At 38.8% G+C, this 16,382-nt stretch overlaps 2 protein-coding genes across 6 annotated transcripts; one reads left to right on the top strand and one right to left on the bottom strand.

Annotated features, from left to right (window-relative positions):
• The first annotated feature begins 228 nt into the window (after window positions 1-228).
• Window positions 229-10,778, top strand: Prp40 (pre-mRNA processing factor 40). 3 transcript variants are annotated; one of them, XM_022800912.2, is made up of 12 exons: window positions 229-369; window positions 1,518-1,752; window positions 2,103-2,326; window positions 2,687-2,824; window positions 3,068-3,351; window positions 3,591-3,948; window positions 4,436-4,672; window positions 6,003-6,214; window positions 6,413-6,628; window positions 6,821-6,946; window positions 8,197-8,334; window positions 8,545-10,778. In XM_022800912.2, the coding sequence occupies exons 1-12, from the start codon at window positions 262-264 to the stop codon at window positions 8,585-8,587; spliced, it is 2,319 nt and encodes a 772-aa protein (XP_022656647.1). In that variant the 5' UTR covers window positions 229-261; the 3' UTR covers window positions 8,588-10,778. The 3 variants fall into 3 exon arrangements, with proteins under 3 accessions (XP_022656647.1, XP_022656646.1, XP_022656645.1); XM_022800911.2 differs by having other exon boundaries at window positions 8,542-10,778; XM_022800910.2 differs by having other exon boundaries at window positions 8,537-10,778.
• On the bottom strand, window positions 6,452-16,316 carry LOC111248479 (serine/threonine-protein phosphatase 2A regulatory subunit B'' subunit gamma-like). Of its 3 annotated transcripts, XM_086982724.1 has the most exons (14): window positions 15,978-16,316; window positions 14,917-14,982; window positions 14,449-14,580; window positions 14,111-14,235; window positions 13,854-13,977; window positions 13,505-13,708; window positions 13,020-13,154; window positions 12,720-12,902; window positions 12,153-12,468; window positions 10,338-10,427; window positions 10,047-10,093; window positions 8,139-8,348; window positions 7,768-7,825; window positions 6,452-6,556 (listed from the first exon to the last, which is right to left on the bottom strand). In XM_086982724.1, exons 1-12 carry the CDS (start codon window positions 16,164-16,166, stop codon window positions 8,325-8,327), a joined length of 1,635 nt encoding a protein of 544 aa, XP_086838850.1. In that variant the 5' UTR covers window positions 16,167-16,316; the 3' UTR covers window positions 6,452-6,556; window positions 7,768-7,825; window positions 8,139-8,324. The 3 variants fall into 3 exon arrangements, with proteins under 3 accessions (XP_086838850.1, XP_086838849.1, XP_086838851.1); XM_086982723.1 differs by lacking the exons at window positions 6,452-6,556; window positions 7,768-7,825; window positions 8,139-8,348 and having other exon boundaries at window positions 9,413-10,093; XM_086982725.1 differs by lacking the exons at window positions 6,452-6,556; window positions 7,768-7,825; window positions 8,139-8,348 and having other exon boundaries at window positions 12,070-12,468.
• Window positions 16,317-16,382: the final 66 nt, after the last annotated feature.

Here is a 16,382-nt window from a genome sequence, read left to right as displayed (position 1 = left end):
GTTTGTGTATGAGCCATACTGGCATAGTGTATACATCTGATTTGATTCGTAAAGTAGCTTTGCATAGTCTTGGTGTTTTCGGCGCTCATTCGTCGGTTCGTGCTGTTATCCCCCACCCCCTTCGTGTAAACTGTTACTGTTTGGCGCCTGAATTAGTGATCTAACGGACTCATAACAATTTCCACTTGGTTGCCACGATGACGACAACCGTATCTTATCTATGTGAAGAGCAATTACCCTGAGGGATAACATCCCTACACAATGGATCCACACCTATTGGCTGCCGGGATTATGCCGACGTTTCCGGCAGGAGTACCAGCCTTCGTCGGGTTCAATCCCGCCGCGGCACCAGCGTACCCACAAGTGCCGGTAAGTGCAGAACGAGTACAGTCTTGTGTTTTCTTACATGCTTGTAACTTCTAGTATATTGAAAAGTAGCCAGCTTGCTTTCAAAGCCGAACCTCAAATGCGCGCGATGTGACTCTATTTGCTTAGTATGAAACCAAATGGATTAACAAAACAGTACGTTGACAATATGGTTACTAAATAAGCTCCACTAAATAATTATTGCTTGATAGCTGGAACTTCCTCTACTTTTTTTTAAACCCTTCTATTTGTTACCTGTATGCATCTGTATGATTACGTGAAAAACGGAACGTTACGGGAGTCGGCGTTCTGTTATGATTGCTATGATATTGATGATGTCGCGAAAAAATGTTTTTTTCCTTAGGTTAGTATGGCATTTGTATTGGAAAACTAGTTTTTCCCATTTGGACTTTCTAAATATTTTACCAACCTTCGATTAAAAAAAGGGGAACCCGAACAGCCTTTCATACCTATTGGTATTGGTTTTTCTGACCCAGTGACATACTAAACTTAATTTTTACTCAATTCCAGTTTATGGTATGTATTTCTTCTGTTTGTATGATCAACACGTTAAGAGTAGCACGACACGCGTTATTAGTTTGATACAAGCTGCCCGCTCAAAGCAGAAGATATACATACGTATTACAGAACAGTTATTAGAATAAAACAATCATTACATAACGGGCTAGCTGACCCTTCTGGTTATGTTAAAGTGTGCTGCTGCGTTATTTTGACTATCGAGCTAAACATGTAACTGTTTACGCAGGTAAATGAACACAGTTTAGCACATAGTTCGTGAAAATACATTGAACTGTGGTTTGTGCAATTTTACTTCGAAACCTATATCGTAACGAGGCCGTGGTAAGTCGGTCGAATTGTTGTATCCCTTAATACGGATAATAAGAGGAAACTTCTGAGCTGCATGCACTTACCCATTAGCAAGGCACAACTGTCAATCGGAACTATCTCTGTCTTTTTGTAACACAGGCCGATTTCGTTTCATTCGTCGCTATTTGAGTAGGTCAGACAATGTTAAAATATGGGGACGTCTATAAAACAATCCGTTCGTTTTCCAATACTACATCCTTCATGATGTACAGAGTTGAATGTATTTATTTACCTCAACAGCCAGAACCTAACAACTGTTTCAGTCCGCTCCGGTCCAAATACCTCTTCCTGGTGATGCACCTACTAACGTTGTGGCGGCGCCAACATCAGTAGCAGCTGCTGTAGCCGCAGGATCTCCCGCGAATCCAACGGAGGCTCCATTACCTCCAGCAACACCTTCGGTCGGCGCGAGTGATACCACTCAAACTGGCAATACAGCTCAGTGTGACTGGACAGAACATACTTCGCCAGATGGCCGAATATACTATTATAATTCAGGTGGGTCGAATATCACATAAATTTGATAAAATACGTAGAAAAGTTCGATGGCAATAGATTAACAGTATGGGTGTACACTGAGGGCAAGGTTGTTACAGGTTTAGGCTAGCATCTGTACGCAGGAGGTTAGCATCTAGATGTTGAGCCTCGGGTGTGGCTGGTGCACCACGCATCATAAAAATGAACAACGTGTCGAACGAGCAAAATTATTTATAAACGGTTGTGTACAGGCTTTTAGTTAACATTGCACTTGACAGAAGAATCCTTTTAGTCGAAAAATAGAGCATGCATTAAGGATTACTGTACTATCAATGAACTGTGCCGTATTTGTTTGTGTATTGGTTTTACAGTAACGAGAAAGTCATCGTGGGACAAACCGGATGAGTTGAAATCATCAACCGAGCTTCTTCTCTCGCGATGTCCTTGGAAAGAGTACAAATCGGAGTCTGGCCGACTGTATTATTACAATGCCGAAACTAAAGAGAGCAAATGGTCCATTCCTAAAGAACTCGAGGACATCCGACGTCTTCTCGAAATGGAAGGAAAGGTCAAAACGGCTGTCAGACTCGAGCTCGTAAGTTTTAACGATGAAAGTATTAATTCGTGTTTGTTCTAAGAGTAACGATTGTTAGACTGTAACATGTGATCGGAATTAAAACAAACACAGTTTATTGTTACCACTATTGTAGTGCTTAGTTGCTAGTGTATGCGGTTGTCACGTTGTAGTGGGAAACTACGGTAAAATGGTAAATAGGTTTGAATTCGGACTTCGACCTCCAGTAAAAACCAAATGAAGGACGGATCGTTGATTATGGAGAATTTTTTTTTGCTTCCTCGAGCTTACTTGTGTTGAGAAGACACGTAAGACGGGCAGTTGGGAGTTAGCCATCGAAGAGGCTTAATATTGTGAGATCTATATACGTGATTTTTTCAGCCTAATTCTGCGTCGGGAACGCCAACAATTAATTCCCCGGTCGCATCAGTTGAACAGCCGCCCATTGATGAGGCATCGCGCACGTCTTTTGCACCGGACGATGACTCACAATCGAACCAAGATGGCGCAGTCGTAAAGGTAATTCCTTTTCCCTTCATAAGGTTGGCGATACAAAATGTGTAACATTTTCACTTGAACGACGATAATTATTATTGCACATTATAATCTTGTGCAATATCGTAGTTTATTTTTAAATTTATGAACAATTTTATATTTTTAGATTTATCGTGGCTAAATACATATTAGTACTAGAGAATCGTGAAACATGTTATTTGTCGTGATTAGGATTGACCATGTTATTATGTGTATTTCCGTCTTCAGTTGGAATACAAGGATAAGAGAGAAATGGCGGATGCGTTTCGAGTTCTCCTCCGAGAACGTAATGTGGCAAGTAATGCATCGTGGGAAAATGCCGTTAAAGCTATTTCACAAGATCCCCGCTATGCAGCTCTAAAAAAATTGCCGGATCGCAAACAGATTTTTAATTTATATAAAACACAACGCGCTAAGGAAGAGAAAGAAGAGCAACGAATGAAAATTCGAAAGGCCAAGGAGGATCTTGAACAATTTTTGCTAAACTCGCCACAGCTCAATATGAATGTCAGGTAAAGTGGACTGAAGTAAAATAACCTAACGGATTGTATGCCAAATCTTGGTTTTAATTTTTAACGGAGAATTAGTGACACACATTCGAATAAATAACACGAACGTATAATTTATTCGATGCAAAAGAGTTTATGCGTACGTTGCATGACTTACCAGTAAAAGAAGTTTTTCCCATATGTTATAGTTCGGAATCGCTTTAATATTAAACGTTTACCACCTTTTCAATTGCTTTAAATAGGTACAAAAAAGCGTATGAGCTCTTCGGACATCTACCTGTTTGGACGGCAGTTGGCGATCGGGAACGTAAAGAACTATACGATGATATCATGACTATTGTAACCAAACGTGACAAAGAAGCCCAGCGAGCGTTACGTAAGAAGAACATGGCTACTCTTGCGGACATTCTCGACGCAATGGCAGAAGTTACCCACAGGACAACGTGGCAAGAAGCACAACAACTGCTATTAGATAATCCTACTTTTGCGGAAGACGCCGAGCTGCTAGGCATGGACAAAGAGGATGCTTTGACAATTTTCGAGGATCATATCCGAGAGCTTGAAAAAGAGCATGAAGCTGAGCGAGAGCGTGAGAAAAAGGTAATTAAAATTTCTATCGTTAATGCTGTCATAAACTTCTATGGTTTTTTTAAGTAATATTTTTTTGTTGGTGATTTTTAATTACCTCAAGGCTTAAAAACCTCAATTCTTCCAAAAAAGCGCTCGTCTAATATTGGGACTGAATCTGCTTTATTCTACCGTCTCCTTGATGTATCACTTTTTAGCATTTAGCATGAAGACGATCAGTTTTGATAACAATAGGGAAAATACATAATTAAAAACAACGCTTTGCGTTATAATGAATGGTAATTCCAATTTGGCTAAAATTCTCAAGGGCTTAGTAGTCGCTACCTGGTGATCAAGGTTTTTTCGAAAGCAGATCAAGTTTGTCCGCATTGAGTGACTATTCCTTACGTTAGCTTAAGTTACCCAATTCGTCCAAGAATTGCAAAAGTATTGTAGTGTGCAGTCGGGTTTATTTAGACAAGAATATTGATGATTCCATTTTTCTCATTTCTTTTTATAGGTGCTAAAAAGGAGTCAACGGAAGGCCCGTGAGGGCTTTCAGGCCCTCTTGGCTGATTTGCATGACAAAGGCAAACTCACATCAATGTCATTGTGGAGCGAACTGTATCCGGTCATTCGTAGCGATCCTAGATTCAACAATATGCTTGGCCAACCTGGTTCAACGCCGCTCGACCTTTTTAAATTTTTCGTTGCTGAGCTCAAAGATCGGCTCATTGATGAGAAGAAGATAATTAAGGTACGAAAAGGACATCTTATTTGCATATCTTTACAATGGTCAACCCCGATTGCCTCTGGACAAGCAAATACTTTGTTCGACCAAACTGAATAATATATTGCCACGACATAATTATGAGGAATATTATTTTGAGTTGTCGGATATGTATTGACCGTTTTGCTAGTTAGACGGCTTTAAGGTCACATATCTCAGATAATATTGGTGTTATTAAGATAGGCAGTAGCAGATGTGCTGAAGTTGTTGACATCTGTTTATTCAGACAAAGCGTCTTGAAGATAAGTGAAATGTTAGCACAAATTCACTATATTTAAAGTTCTACTGTGACAAAGACATAGGTGTTGCACAATCCTACGAAAAAATGTGTGCTGTTTATGGTCAAGGAGCGTTATAAGAAGAAACGGATGAAAGGATAGTTCTGTCGCTTTCGTTTTAAAAATTTCGTTACGGTAGATGTTCCCCTTAGTGTTCGACCAATTATGGCAAAAGTTGATGAAATTGCCAAAATTGAGCTGACTGACGGTGAGTAACCATGGTATCTACCAAAGAACTAAACATCCACCATTTTAAACTAATTGAAGAAAGCTGGCTACAAGAAAAACTTCGATGATTAGATGTCATACGAATTGATCTAAAATAATTTATTCATACCTAGATCGTATTTAGATCTGCGAAATTCTACAGAAATCGGGGCGTTTTTAAAGCGGTGCATCACGGGCGATAAAATATGGATCACATACCACATGCTACATTATCACGGAAACAACAAATATAACAAATGATTTACAATTGGCGGCAAAGCTTACATGTATGCCAAAGAAGGGGATGTTGAGTGTTTGATGGAATTGGAAAATTCCGTACAATACGAGCTGCTGTCGCCTGGCAAAACAATTGATTCCGATTGTCAACAACTAACAAAATTACAACATCCCTTTGGTAAAATCAACTGGAGCTAGTAAACAGAAAAGACGTTTTCCACCATGGCAATCAATGCCAGAGCACATAGATTTTTAGCAACTCGACAAAAATTGAAAGTACTTTTTTAATGCATTTGCCGTATAGTCCGAATCTTACACCGTCAGGTTATCGTTGTTTCGGCTTCTGCAGAACGCCTTTAATTATATTAATGCAATATAATGGATGGATGCGAAAATTATTTTCGCCCCGGAACCACAGAAATTCTACAGTAGTGTCTACAATATAATCAGAAAAATAAATCAAGGTCGTTAGTCATAATACAGAATATTTAGCTTGGTAAGATTCTAAAATATAATTAAACATTTTTAAGACAAAATCAAGGCGCATAACTTGATGTGAATCAATAATGTTATAGGAGATATTGCGGGAGAAAAATTTCACCGTAGAAGTTGATACACAGTTTGAGCAGTTTGTCACGGTGATATCAGAAGATAAACGCAGCGCGACTTTGGACGCTGGCAATGTAAAGCTGACGTATACAGCCCTCATGGAAAAGGCAGCTGCCAGGGAAAAGGAAAGACTGAGAGAGGAACAGCGAAAGGTGAAACGAGCGGAAGCAGCTTTCAGGTGCGTGGCCTACGATATATATATTTGGTAGTATTTCAAAATTTACAATTATGAATGCAATGAAAAAATGTACAAAAGGTTAAGGCGATATTAGTTTTAGAATTAGACCATTTAATTCAAACAAATTTTAAACCGAATAGAAAAGAATTGGGGCGAATTTATTAGGGTCTCAAAAATCTGAAATTTTTTCATCTATAGGTCTATATTACGAAATCTGAGTCCACCCGTAGAATACGATTCTTCGTACGATAAGATCCGGCCTTTGATTGAATCCCATCCCGATTTCAACGGTCTCTTGCTTGAATCCGAACGTGTGCGGGTATTTAAAGAATATACAACTGCCTTAGAGGAGGCGTGCAGTCATCATCACGGCCGCAGCAAGAAAAGTAAAAAGAACACAAAGCACAAACGCAAGTACGTATCTTGAATGGGTTGCTCCTGCTTTTTTGTTTAACTTTTGTGTTTAACATCATAGTACGTAGGCTAACAAGATGTGACACGCACGAACGCTTAAAGAGCTCCAGCGATTTAGCTGTTTACTCGAGAAGTTGGGTATAACTAACATCCGTGTGTTTTACAAACTTTTTCGCCGTCGGCCAACTTCAGTCGTTCATCGTCGCGGTCTTCAGTAACGTCGATTAGCAGTAGTTCCGGTGGTTCATCACGAAAGAAGAAAAAGAAAAAGAAAAGCCGATACCAATCCCGAAGTCCCTCCCCATCGCTCAAGAAAAGGTGCGCTACAACAGCAGCCACTGGCTCGACAAAAAAATCTCGTTCGGGCCTCAAGAAGAAAGTCAGCAACAACAGCAACAATCATTCCAAAGAAAGCAATCATAAATCCAACTCACAACAGCGCGATAGAGACCTCAGTGAATCGAGTTAACTGGCTTGAACTGAGGGAAGGTGCTGTCGATGCGCCAGTATCTCATTTTTATATATACACATATGCATATTATATATACACATATGCATAAACATATGCATATAATATATACACATATGCATAAATATCTATCGAAATTACCGAATAGGGGTTTCTTACTATGTAATATACAAAAATGAATTTCTACCGTGTCTCTCTCATCCCCTTTCCCTGACATTTCCTTCTTTTGTCGTTACTTATTAATAAAAAACATTACGTGCATTAAAATATTTCTCCGGTTCAATTTAATGGGCACGTGTGGAAAAATAGGCACACTGTTTTGCTTGTTCGCACGGTTTTGAGTGAGCTGCAAATATTTAATATGCACAGGCATGATTCGTGCAGCGTCCAGTCGCTTCCGTATATGTTTAAAGATCACCACACAGTTCAAAAATTGTGCGGTCACCTCGATACTGCCTTTAAAGGGCTCTGTATTTTTGTTTTTTGCTGCCATAGATAGAATTTCCAGCAGTACGCGTTATTCGCCTATGTGTTAGTAAGTTGGTGTTAAATGTAAACTCGTAATTCATAGTTGGGAGCAAAGAGCAGTGTCCTGAACTTGGGAACTTTAAGAGATCTAGTACTAAAAAAGATACGGACCTAGGCAGTGAAAGTCTGTGTTTATACACACCCTTTAGTCGTATATTTAGAAAACTAATCGGCTGGCCGTATAGATCCACATCAGGATTCTGCGGAGAAAGCAGAACGACGTTACTGTGGTAAAGATATTCAGCTAGTTACTCTTCATGCAATTTCTGACGTTGTTACTAAGCCTTAAATATTTATGCACGCATAGAGTAGCGACTTTTTCATCAGTAACTTAGCAGTAATAGATATTCATCGTGCATAAGCTACGCGTTACACTTCTTCATAAAAACAAAAACTACGCGTTACACTTAAAGTAAATAGTTCAATATTGAAGTATTTCCATTAAATAATGCTGCCTAAAATGGAACTAATGCTCCGTTACTAAAAGTTAGGTTTGCTTAAAAAGGTACTAACGTTTCTTCGTTTTCGTTGCGTTATTTTTGATCCTCGCCAAATTGCTCGACATGTATAGTCGATACTTGGAAGCAAGCCCTTCACCATCGAAGCGATTTTCCCCCGTAGAGGACGAAAGTGAAAGCGGCTATAAAGCTTCGGAGAAATATAGGCATTACCGTGAGGCCACTCCGGAGGAAGGTGAAGTTACACACAGGTAATAGGATTACCCTGCACGCAGATATTTAATCGGGTGACCAGATTTATGAAAAAACATAGTTATTTTGTAATTACTATCTGTAATTTATTTACAAATAGTAATTACAAAAAAAACTAATCGCTAGTATGTGCGATGAACCATTGTGTTCCTTTACGATGTAAACTATTTACGTTTACGTCTACTTTTGTCCTTTTTTCAGAGAAGCAGACGAGGCCATGCTGTCAGAGCGAGAATTGGAAGACCGACGTAGAGAACTCCTTGCTCAGCTGCATTCGGGAGCCACCGAAGACGTATCTGATTAATGATTGCCTAAAAATTTCAACAATAAGCCCTCATAGGCATGAAACATCGGTTTCAGTATTTATGTCTGCACGCTTAACAATGGCCAACCCTTACTGGAAACGTTTTGCGCCATTGCAGCCGTTCAACGGACAACATTGCTCGTGATAACTTCGTGTAGAAGTTCGTGTAGAACACAGGAAACTCGCCTATAAGTTAATCATCAGAGGTAAGACTTCTGGGAACAGGTCTACTGGTTGTTTTAACAGAAGCTAACCTGTTCCAAGGAGCCTTAGCAGGAGAAAGACCGCCGTGACAAAACGGGAAAGCTGATACCAACTTGCATAGAAAAACACCTTTAACTTTGAGCAAGCGTAAGCTCCAAGAAACAGTTCGCTTTGAAAACGAACTTTACTAACAAAACATAAGAACAAGAAATTTGACGAAATTAAGGGGAGGCCCTCAGCCATGCCGAAGTATACGATACTACGACCATTGAACCCTTGGGTCTAACTCCTAAACAGTTTACTCCGTTTACAACTACGCCGAGCATGAACTGGCCCTCAGCTGGCGCCATTTTCTAGAAAATGGAAACAACAACAACAACAACAAGGCTGGAAAAAGATGCACTTCTTCCATTCTAGTTGTTAGAAGAAATACTTTCAAATTATATCGCTCTAATTAAGATTGCATAAGCACACTGAATTACAGGCACACAAACTTGTGAAAACATTAACGCACGCACACCTGAAATAACAGACAGAAATAGTGTTGAAATGCATAAAGTTTATGCAAGCGTATCAAGATAAGGACGATGGCAAGCTTGATCAGCTATGTGTATACAGATACGACAAAAATTAGGGACGACAGAGTATATATAGAGGAAAAAAGACTTTGCGGCGGAGACCTCAGAGATACCGTAATTGAAGAGAAACTGTATGTGGGTACGTGGAGGCTGATGAAGGGTATAAGAGAGAACGAATCAGTTTAAGTGAGTGATAGATAATGATATCAGCAAAAAAAACCAGAAGTCCGAGCAAACGAACGACCAGGCAAGTGAGAGAATTAAAGCCATTGACGACGTGGAAGTAAATTATAACAACATCGTCAACGAAACGTTATTTGTAATAAGTACTACACGATATTATAAAGCTGCACTGCATGAAGAGAGGTGGTTAATAGGTAAACGAAAGGGAGAATCATATTTATAACAATTTGTGTCGCGGTTTTCAGGCCAGCGTCATAAAATAACGATTTGTGTCGCGGTTTTCAGACCAGCGTCATAAATTTATTACTGTTAGGATTGGTGAAAGCTAGCTAGCTGACATAGTGGACCGTGTAGAAACAAAGAACTGATTAGAAGTGATTAACGCAATTGTGCACTAGCAGGAAAATCTGGACGTAATTGTGTAGAAAAAATGTTTGCAAACCTGAATGTGTTGACAGCTGAGATACCTTAACTCCCAAGAAACGTGAACTGTAATAATAACACACAAGTAGCGAGTCAGGGAAATGCCAAATTAACAACTGAAAAAACTAAGTGAATTAATGGCACAGCTGTGTATGTGGGGACCGCTTTAAGATAAAATGCGTTACCCGGCGGATGCCCCAAAAGTTAGGAGAAACATTGTATAGTATAAATCTGTTTGTAGAGCTTAATTCCTTGATTTATTACAATTAGTTATTATTACACTTAATAAATTAAGATAAAAACTACCTGCCTTTGCCGCTGTTCACAATGCCTGTGTGTAAGAAATGTCGACGAAACGGGATGAGCTTACAGAGCCACATGATCTTAGGTTTTTGGTAGTCTGTTTATCACGTTTGATGCATGAAGAGAATACATCTCGGCCCGCAAAACATATTGGTGTGTGCACGTACAGTACGGGTGCAAATGTTTGAGACACATTGCCAGGGTCATACCAGAAGAAAGGGAAAGTTTAGGTAATTTCAGATTTGCTTCGTTAAAGACAGCAACGCCACAGTTAGACTCGTGAGACTGATCTTACGCCATCATTACTATTAGTACTAAATAATTCTATTCGTGATTACTTCCTCTACCCAATCACTCCGTGGTTTTGGTAACTTTTCTCATAAGAATAGAAAATAAAAGATAATGAATAAGATAATGAATAAAAGTTTTGTATGTATATAGTAATAAACTCGCGTGTTCTTTTAATTGCGCTTGACATAAAGTTCTTGGTGCTCAGAACATATTTGCTTTATTTGAGCAATCCAATTTATACAAAATCAACGGTGTTATTACGGCGGCGATGGTTAATTTTTACGTCGCTTGTGCTCAAGGATAACCGGAAAAACCCAAATCATTTTTTAGTATTAATTAACAATATCATAATACTGATTCGTATCGTTTAAGTAACAGATTAATATGTATGTTAGCCTCATTTGCTTGTCTAATGGCTACTGCACAAGGAAAAACTTGAAAAGTTGGAAATAATTTCTGGTGGGGTCATTCTGTGGTTTCAAATGTATATAGGAAAAAATCAAATAAGGTACGAAAGTTGTTGTTACGATAATTTTCTTGATGGTATCTTTTATAAAATGTAAAATATTGCAAATATCAAGCTTGGCAAACCTGTGTGATGTGAGTCATTCACTGATTTTTCTCATGGTGATGCGCAAAATGAAAGTGAAGGCAAACAAATTATAGTGACTTCGTTTTAGTGCTTTAAACTAAAAGTTGGCTTGCTAGTCGTTTTGTGAAGTTTGAATTCATTGGTATTGCTCCATTTATGATCCCTACATGTCCTTTAATAAGTTGAGCTGAAGTCCGGATAAGCTTAATGTTTAAGTTTCCATGCGACTTAAATCTTAGTATTCTTCTGTTTTCGGAAAAAAGGACTCGTATGTCAGGTGGTTGGAGTAACACAAAATGGCTCACTACTGGGGTTATAATTTTTACTTTACAATTGCTGAACTAGGCCCATTTATCTCAGTGAACTTTCGGAATATTCTAAGTTGTTAAATTAACACTACTACACATTAACATTGTTTCAATCCAATTTACTAGCACTACTAATCCATATCTTAAGGGCAAAAAATTATTATCTAATATGTATCCTAAGCAAAAAATCCTATCTTAAAAATCTAAAACTACTTCAGGCGATCCTTTGACCGTATCGGATAGAATAGCACTAATGTAATTCCAAATGTGGAGCCTTTTTGAATTTTGAAGTTGAGTTCACGAATTATCAGATCTCCGAGACAGTTTCAAGACAGCGCTCAAGTGCTGCGTAAATATGCTGTTCATGAAGATGAAAGTACCAAACCATGACTTATGAGTATATTCAGATTATTTAATTCACCAAATCTAATAAGAAATCCGTATACGGCATATAAAGGAATGAAAAGTTCAGAATTTCACAAAAGGTCTAAGATCCGCGTTTACCTATGAATATTTACATTGTTATACACAAAAAAGTGTTTGCTTACTTAATCTGACCAATAGGAGTGCCATTAGTGTCACAAGCTCGAAACGCCTTTAGTTATCTATCAAATACTTTTGGGTTGCTCACTGCCGTCAACTGACGTAGGATCTCCACCGTTATTTCGATCTTCTTCTGTAACTTCTGTAATTATGATTTCACGCCTTTTAGTTGAATTGGCATCATCCCGACACTCGAAATGCAAAGCCTGTGGCTCTGATATATCTGGCCTTTCTTGGTCATCAGGCTCGAATTGTCGATCGTCATAACGCATGAACCCGTTAACATCAGCCATCATCGAAACGACAAGACCACCTTGGCCACATTTCAAAAGATCCTTTAGCGTTATTCGACCGGCCGCGACTGGTTTCACGATATCGTGAATTTCGTCAAGGATATCTTCCACCTGCGGTTCATAATCGTAGCGTAGGAGAAAAGCGAATTAAATTATCCGTCTAGGACAGGCGCTCAGGGCCTACAGTCCGAGACCCTATCTTCTCGCAGCAAGTATTTCTGTTTGTATTGAGCATGACATTTAGTTGTGCTTGACAAAGAATATCATACACTTAACATACGTGATGATTTATTTTTCTGTCTTTGTCTTTGAATAAAATGATTAGGGTTAGTTTTACAAATATATGTTGTGACTTCACTAACCTTGAGCATCGGATCGTTTACCACTTCAAGTATCGCTCGAAGGAAGAATCGCATGGTAAAGTTGTCCAAATAACCTTTGTGATCGATGTCAAATATTTTAAAGAAGAAATGTATGGAAGCAGGCTGGCTACGATTCTCCAAGGCTAACACCAAATCCAGGTACGTTTTATAGTCCATCTCACCCTGTTGAAATAAGATTCACCATGAATTAACAAAGATACGGTAAACGTTGAATTGCTAAAAACAACAACCAAATTAGCTATTTGCAATTATCTATTTTAAGTTGCTGTTCGCGCTAACCTGGTACGTAATGCATTCTTGAAACACTCGATCAATGAAGGTTTTTGTGAATGTACCTTCCCCGTAATCATACATTTCTTGACGGGAAAGCATTCCATTTTTGTCGGTGTCCAGGTCCATAAAACGACTATACACCTGAAATAGTTCGAAAAAAAAAAGTTTAAATTTGCTTAGATAATCTAAAACGAGTCTCAAATGGCCATAGTATTGGGTTGGTTAACCCACCCGCCACTTAAATATAATATGATAAATCTACTACTGACTCGCCTGCAGATCTCAAAGATTACTTCATAAAGTACTCTTCAACTGGTAGAACCAAAGGCAGACAACGTGCTTTGCTATATCTGAAAGTGATTGAACGAGCTTTCTAAGTGCAGCTTTTGACTCCGGTGTACTAATAACATAAGTTAATGACTTCCTATATTCAGTTTTGCATGTTACTGAGACATATCGATAGATATAGATAAGAGTGTCAGGTTGTTTACCTTTCTGGTTGATACCGCGCTGAACCAGTTGGCCTCAAGGGCAGCTCTGGGAAGATCTTCACGAAGTTCAAGTAGATCGTCTAAGAAAGATGAGAGTATGATTTCGTCAATTCTCACCCGATCTGTTCGATACGGATCGAGAAAGAAGATGAACTTACGGACCGCGGTGCAGCAGTAGAAGGAGTGAAATGACGGTTCAAGTCCCTAAGAAGATGCAAAAGCAAGTGTCAACGGCATTTAGATGTCATTTCAGTTATTGGATGGTGCGAGATGCTATCAGAGGTTTGACTCTCATCAAAGCTTGTAGTTTTTCTGAACCTTTCTGCGAAAACGCAAATGTCTTACTGACCTTTAACTGGTTCAGCGTTGGGATTAGTCCATTAATATAGTTCTCGAGGTCAGCTTCGCTTAGATAACCCTGTCCGTTAGCGTCATAGAGCGCTAACCCAACCCGGGTCTGCAATAACCATCGTCTGTCAAAATAAGAAATATCACAGAAACGTTTCGCTTGAATAAACGAACATCTTGTGCAATGTTATGCAAACCTAAGGCAACTCAGAAAGGCCTGTCTAAATAATTCAAGACAAAACCAACTTATGTGCACACCTTCGATTGACATAGTTGTAGAAATTTCTTATAGACATGTATCCAAGAGGATGATCTTGAAGTAATTTGAAGAATACGGTAGCACTAAAAAACTGCTGGTACATCGGCCCCAAAAGCTGACGTACCTGTGAAAAACAAAAGCACAGAAACAAAGAGCAGTTGGTTAACAACATCTTGTCAGACCTACGAGATGCCAGGTAGTGCCTATTCCGTTGCGCATGTGTTCTAGGTAATTGCATATAAAATGCGATTTCTTATTCTCTCTTGGCCTGTAATATCTACATCAAGCGCTGATTGATATTAATGTTTAATACATATATAGTATAACTTCTACGAACTTTTTTAAATCCTCTGTAGTCAATAGCAAGGTTTTCGTCCACCGCGTGATCTTCAAGTAAGCGCCACATTTCCTCAACGCTTTCTGCATCCGGAATTTCCTCGTTTTTGCGCTCAAGTAGCAATGTGCGCGCCTATGAGAACCAAAATCGTTAAAACGATTTGAATAACCGGCAATATGTATTGCACGTTGTACTGCATGAAAAGCAAACCGCGAGCGGTCCATTTGTGCGCTTTAAGCTACACTATTGATAATTGCTTTATATGAACCTCGAGATTTTTTCGATTAACTTCGTAGCTTATTTGATGTTGGGCTAACCTAATCGGTAGTGATTAGATATAATAAAATAATAAACATTTCCTGAACTATGCATTTTGTAGTCTAGAGAATCCAGAAAACCGAATTTGATGGGATATAGCCTTTGCTTCAATATTCTAAACAATGCAAGCTTGTACATAGAATATCGTACTTCGTCTCGGAGTAGGCCACCAATGTTGTCATCCTGTGCAGGAACTCGCCAGTGAAATGTCGGTATCTGTAATAGACAACAAATGGTAAGTATTTTTGATGGTACATCAAGATATTGTTCCGAGCTATCCCTGCATCATTATGATGAGCTGCACCTGATGTGCTTATCACTCTTGAAGCGCAGTTCTTAGATAGCTTCAAAAACTTTTTCTTCCAAAAAAAAGTTCCTTAACTTTTTACTGTTACCCTTTACATAATTCATTGATGATTCAGTTACGACTGATGTATGAAAAATGATAACACAATGTAAGACTTACAGTGATAATTTTAAAATAACTGTAGTCATGTCACTATGTCATGCAACAAACACATTTGTTTTCCTTTCGAATGGGGAAACAACCTGTCTTCATTGACCGCACTAATCTTCTATAATGAGCGGTGGTTACTCTAAAAGGACATAACATCTATTGGGAATATCATAATTTATTAAAATGCTGTGTATTCTTTCACTAGCGCTTAAGTCAACTTTTTTAGAAAATCAGGTCAGTCATAAGGTTACCTGTACTTTCTTTTTGTCCTAAGCTATAAAACTGATTATTGATTATTTTGTCGTAGACACAGTAAGTAACTGCCATATGAATACTCACAGCAGCAGACGTTCATTGATCGCAGACTTAAATCAAAAGGGCTATCCATCCTTTGCTTATAAAGTGTTCCAGTACAACCTATGTAATAGCTTTAGCGCCCACCCTTATATGCTGTCATGTCATTAAATTTGGAAAACCTGAACTTAAGTATCACCCATACAAGAATATTGTCGCATATGTAACATACTACATGCGTGCCCTACATCGTTAAGGCGAATATACAGGGTCCTAAAATAATCCCGGCAAAAGGTGGTCAATCATTGGTACAACAGTGCCTGCAGTCCTAGAGGTTTACTCTGTCAACGTCTAACATAAGGATATGACATTCATATGACAGATCTGACAATAATATTAGGTATTCCATAACTTTTTTGCGACAAACACATTCGCATTTGAAATTTCATATCTGACATACGTTTGGATATTTGAGTGCAGTAGCTGTAAGAGATGCCGGTGATACGTTCGATGGCAATTGTGCTTGCGGCGTCAACATGTCGCATATAAGCTCCACTACCGAGTGATAATCCACAAAAATTGTATCAGATTGGTAGCGTAGGTTAGCCTGCACAGCTACGATGAATTTGAATAACGACACATTTGGCATCCCAAAAAACAGTCAATAGTTGGTACGCAGGTATCGCTTCACTGTGCTGCCAATAAGCTTCGATCCGCTTGGAGCTGACGTTGGCTGGTGTTTATGAATTCTAATTTGGCGCGCAAGTATTGTACAGACGGTAACCCAGCACGGAAAGTTAGCCCTTATTCTGTGTATCAAATGTTTTTTTTGCCAACCATTTCACAAGATCACGTTGTTGGTACA

This window comes from Varroa destructor, unplaced genomic scaffold (assembly GCF_002443255.2).
Source record: "Varroa destructor unplaced genomic scaffold, Vdes_3.0 BEIS01000003.1, whole genome shotgun sequence".
NCBI lineage: Eukaryota > Metazoa > Arthropoda > Arachnida > Mesostigmata > Varroidae > Varroa > Varroa destructor.
This window is presented reverse-complemented; position numbering and strand designations above follow the sequence as displayed.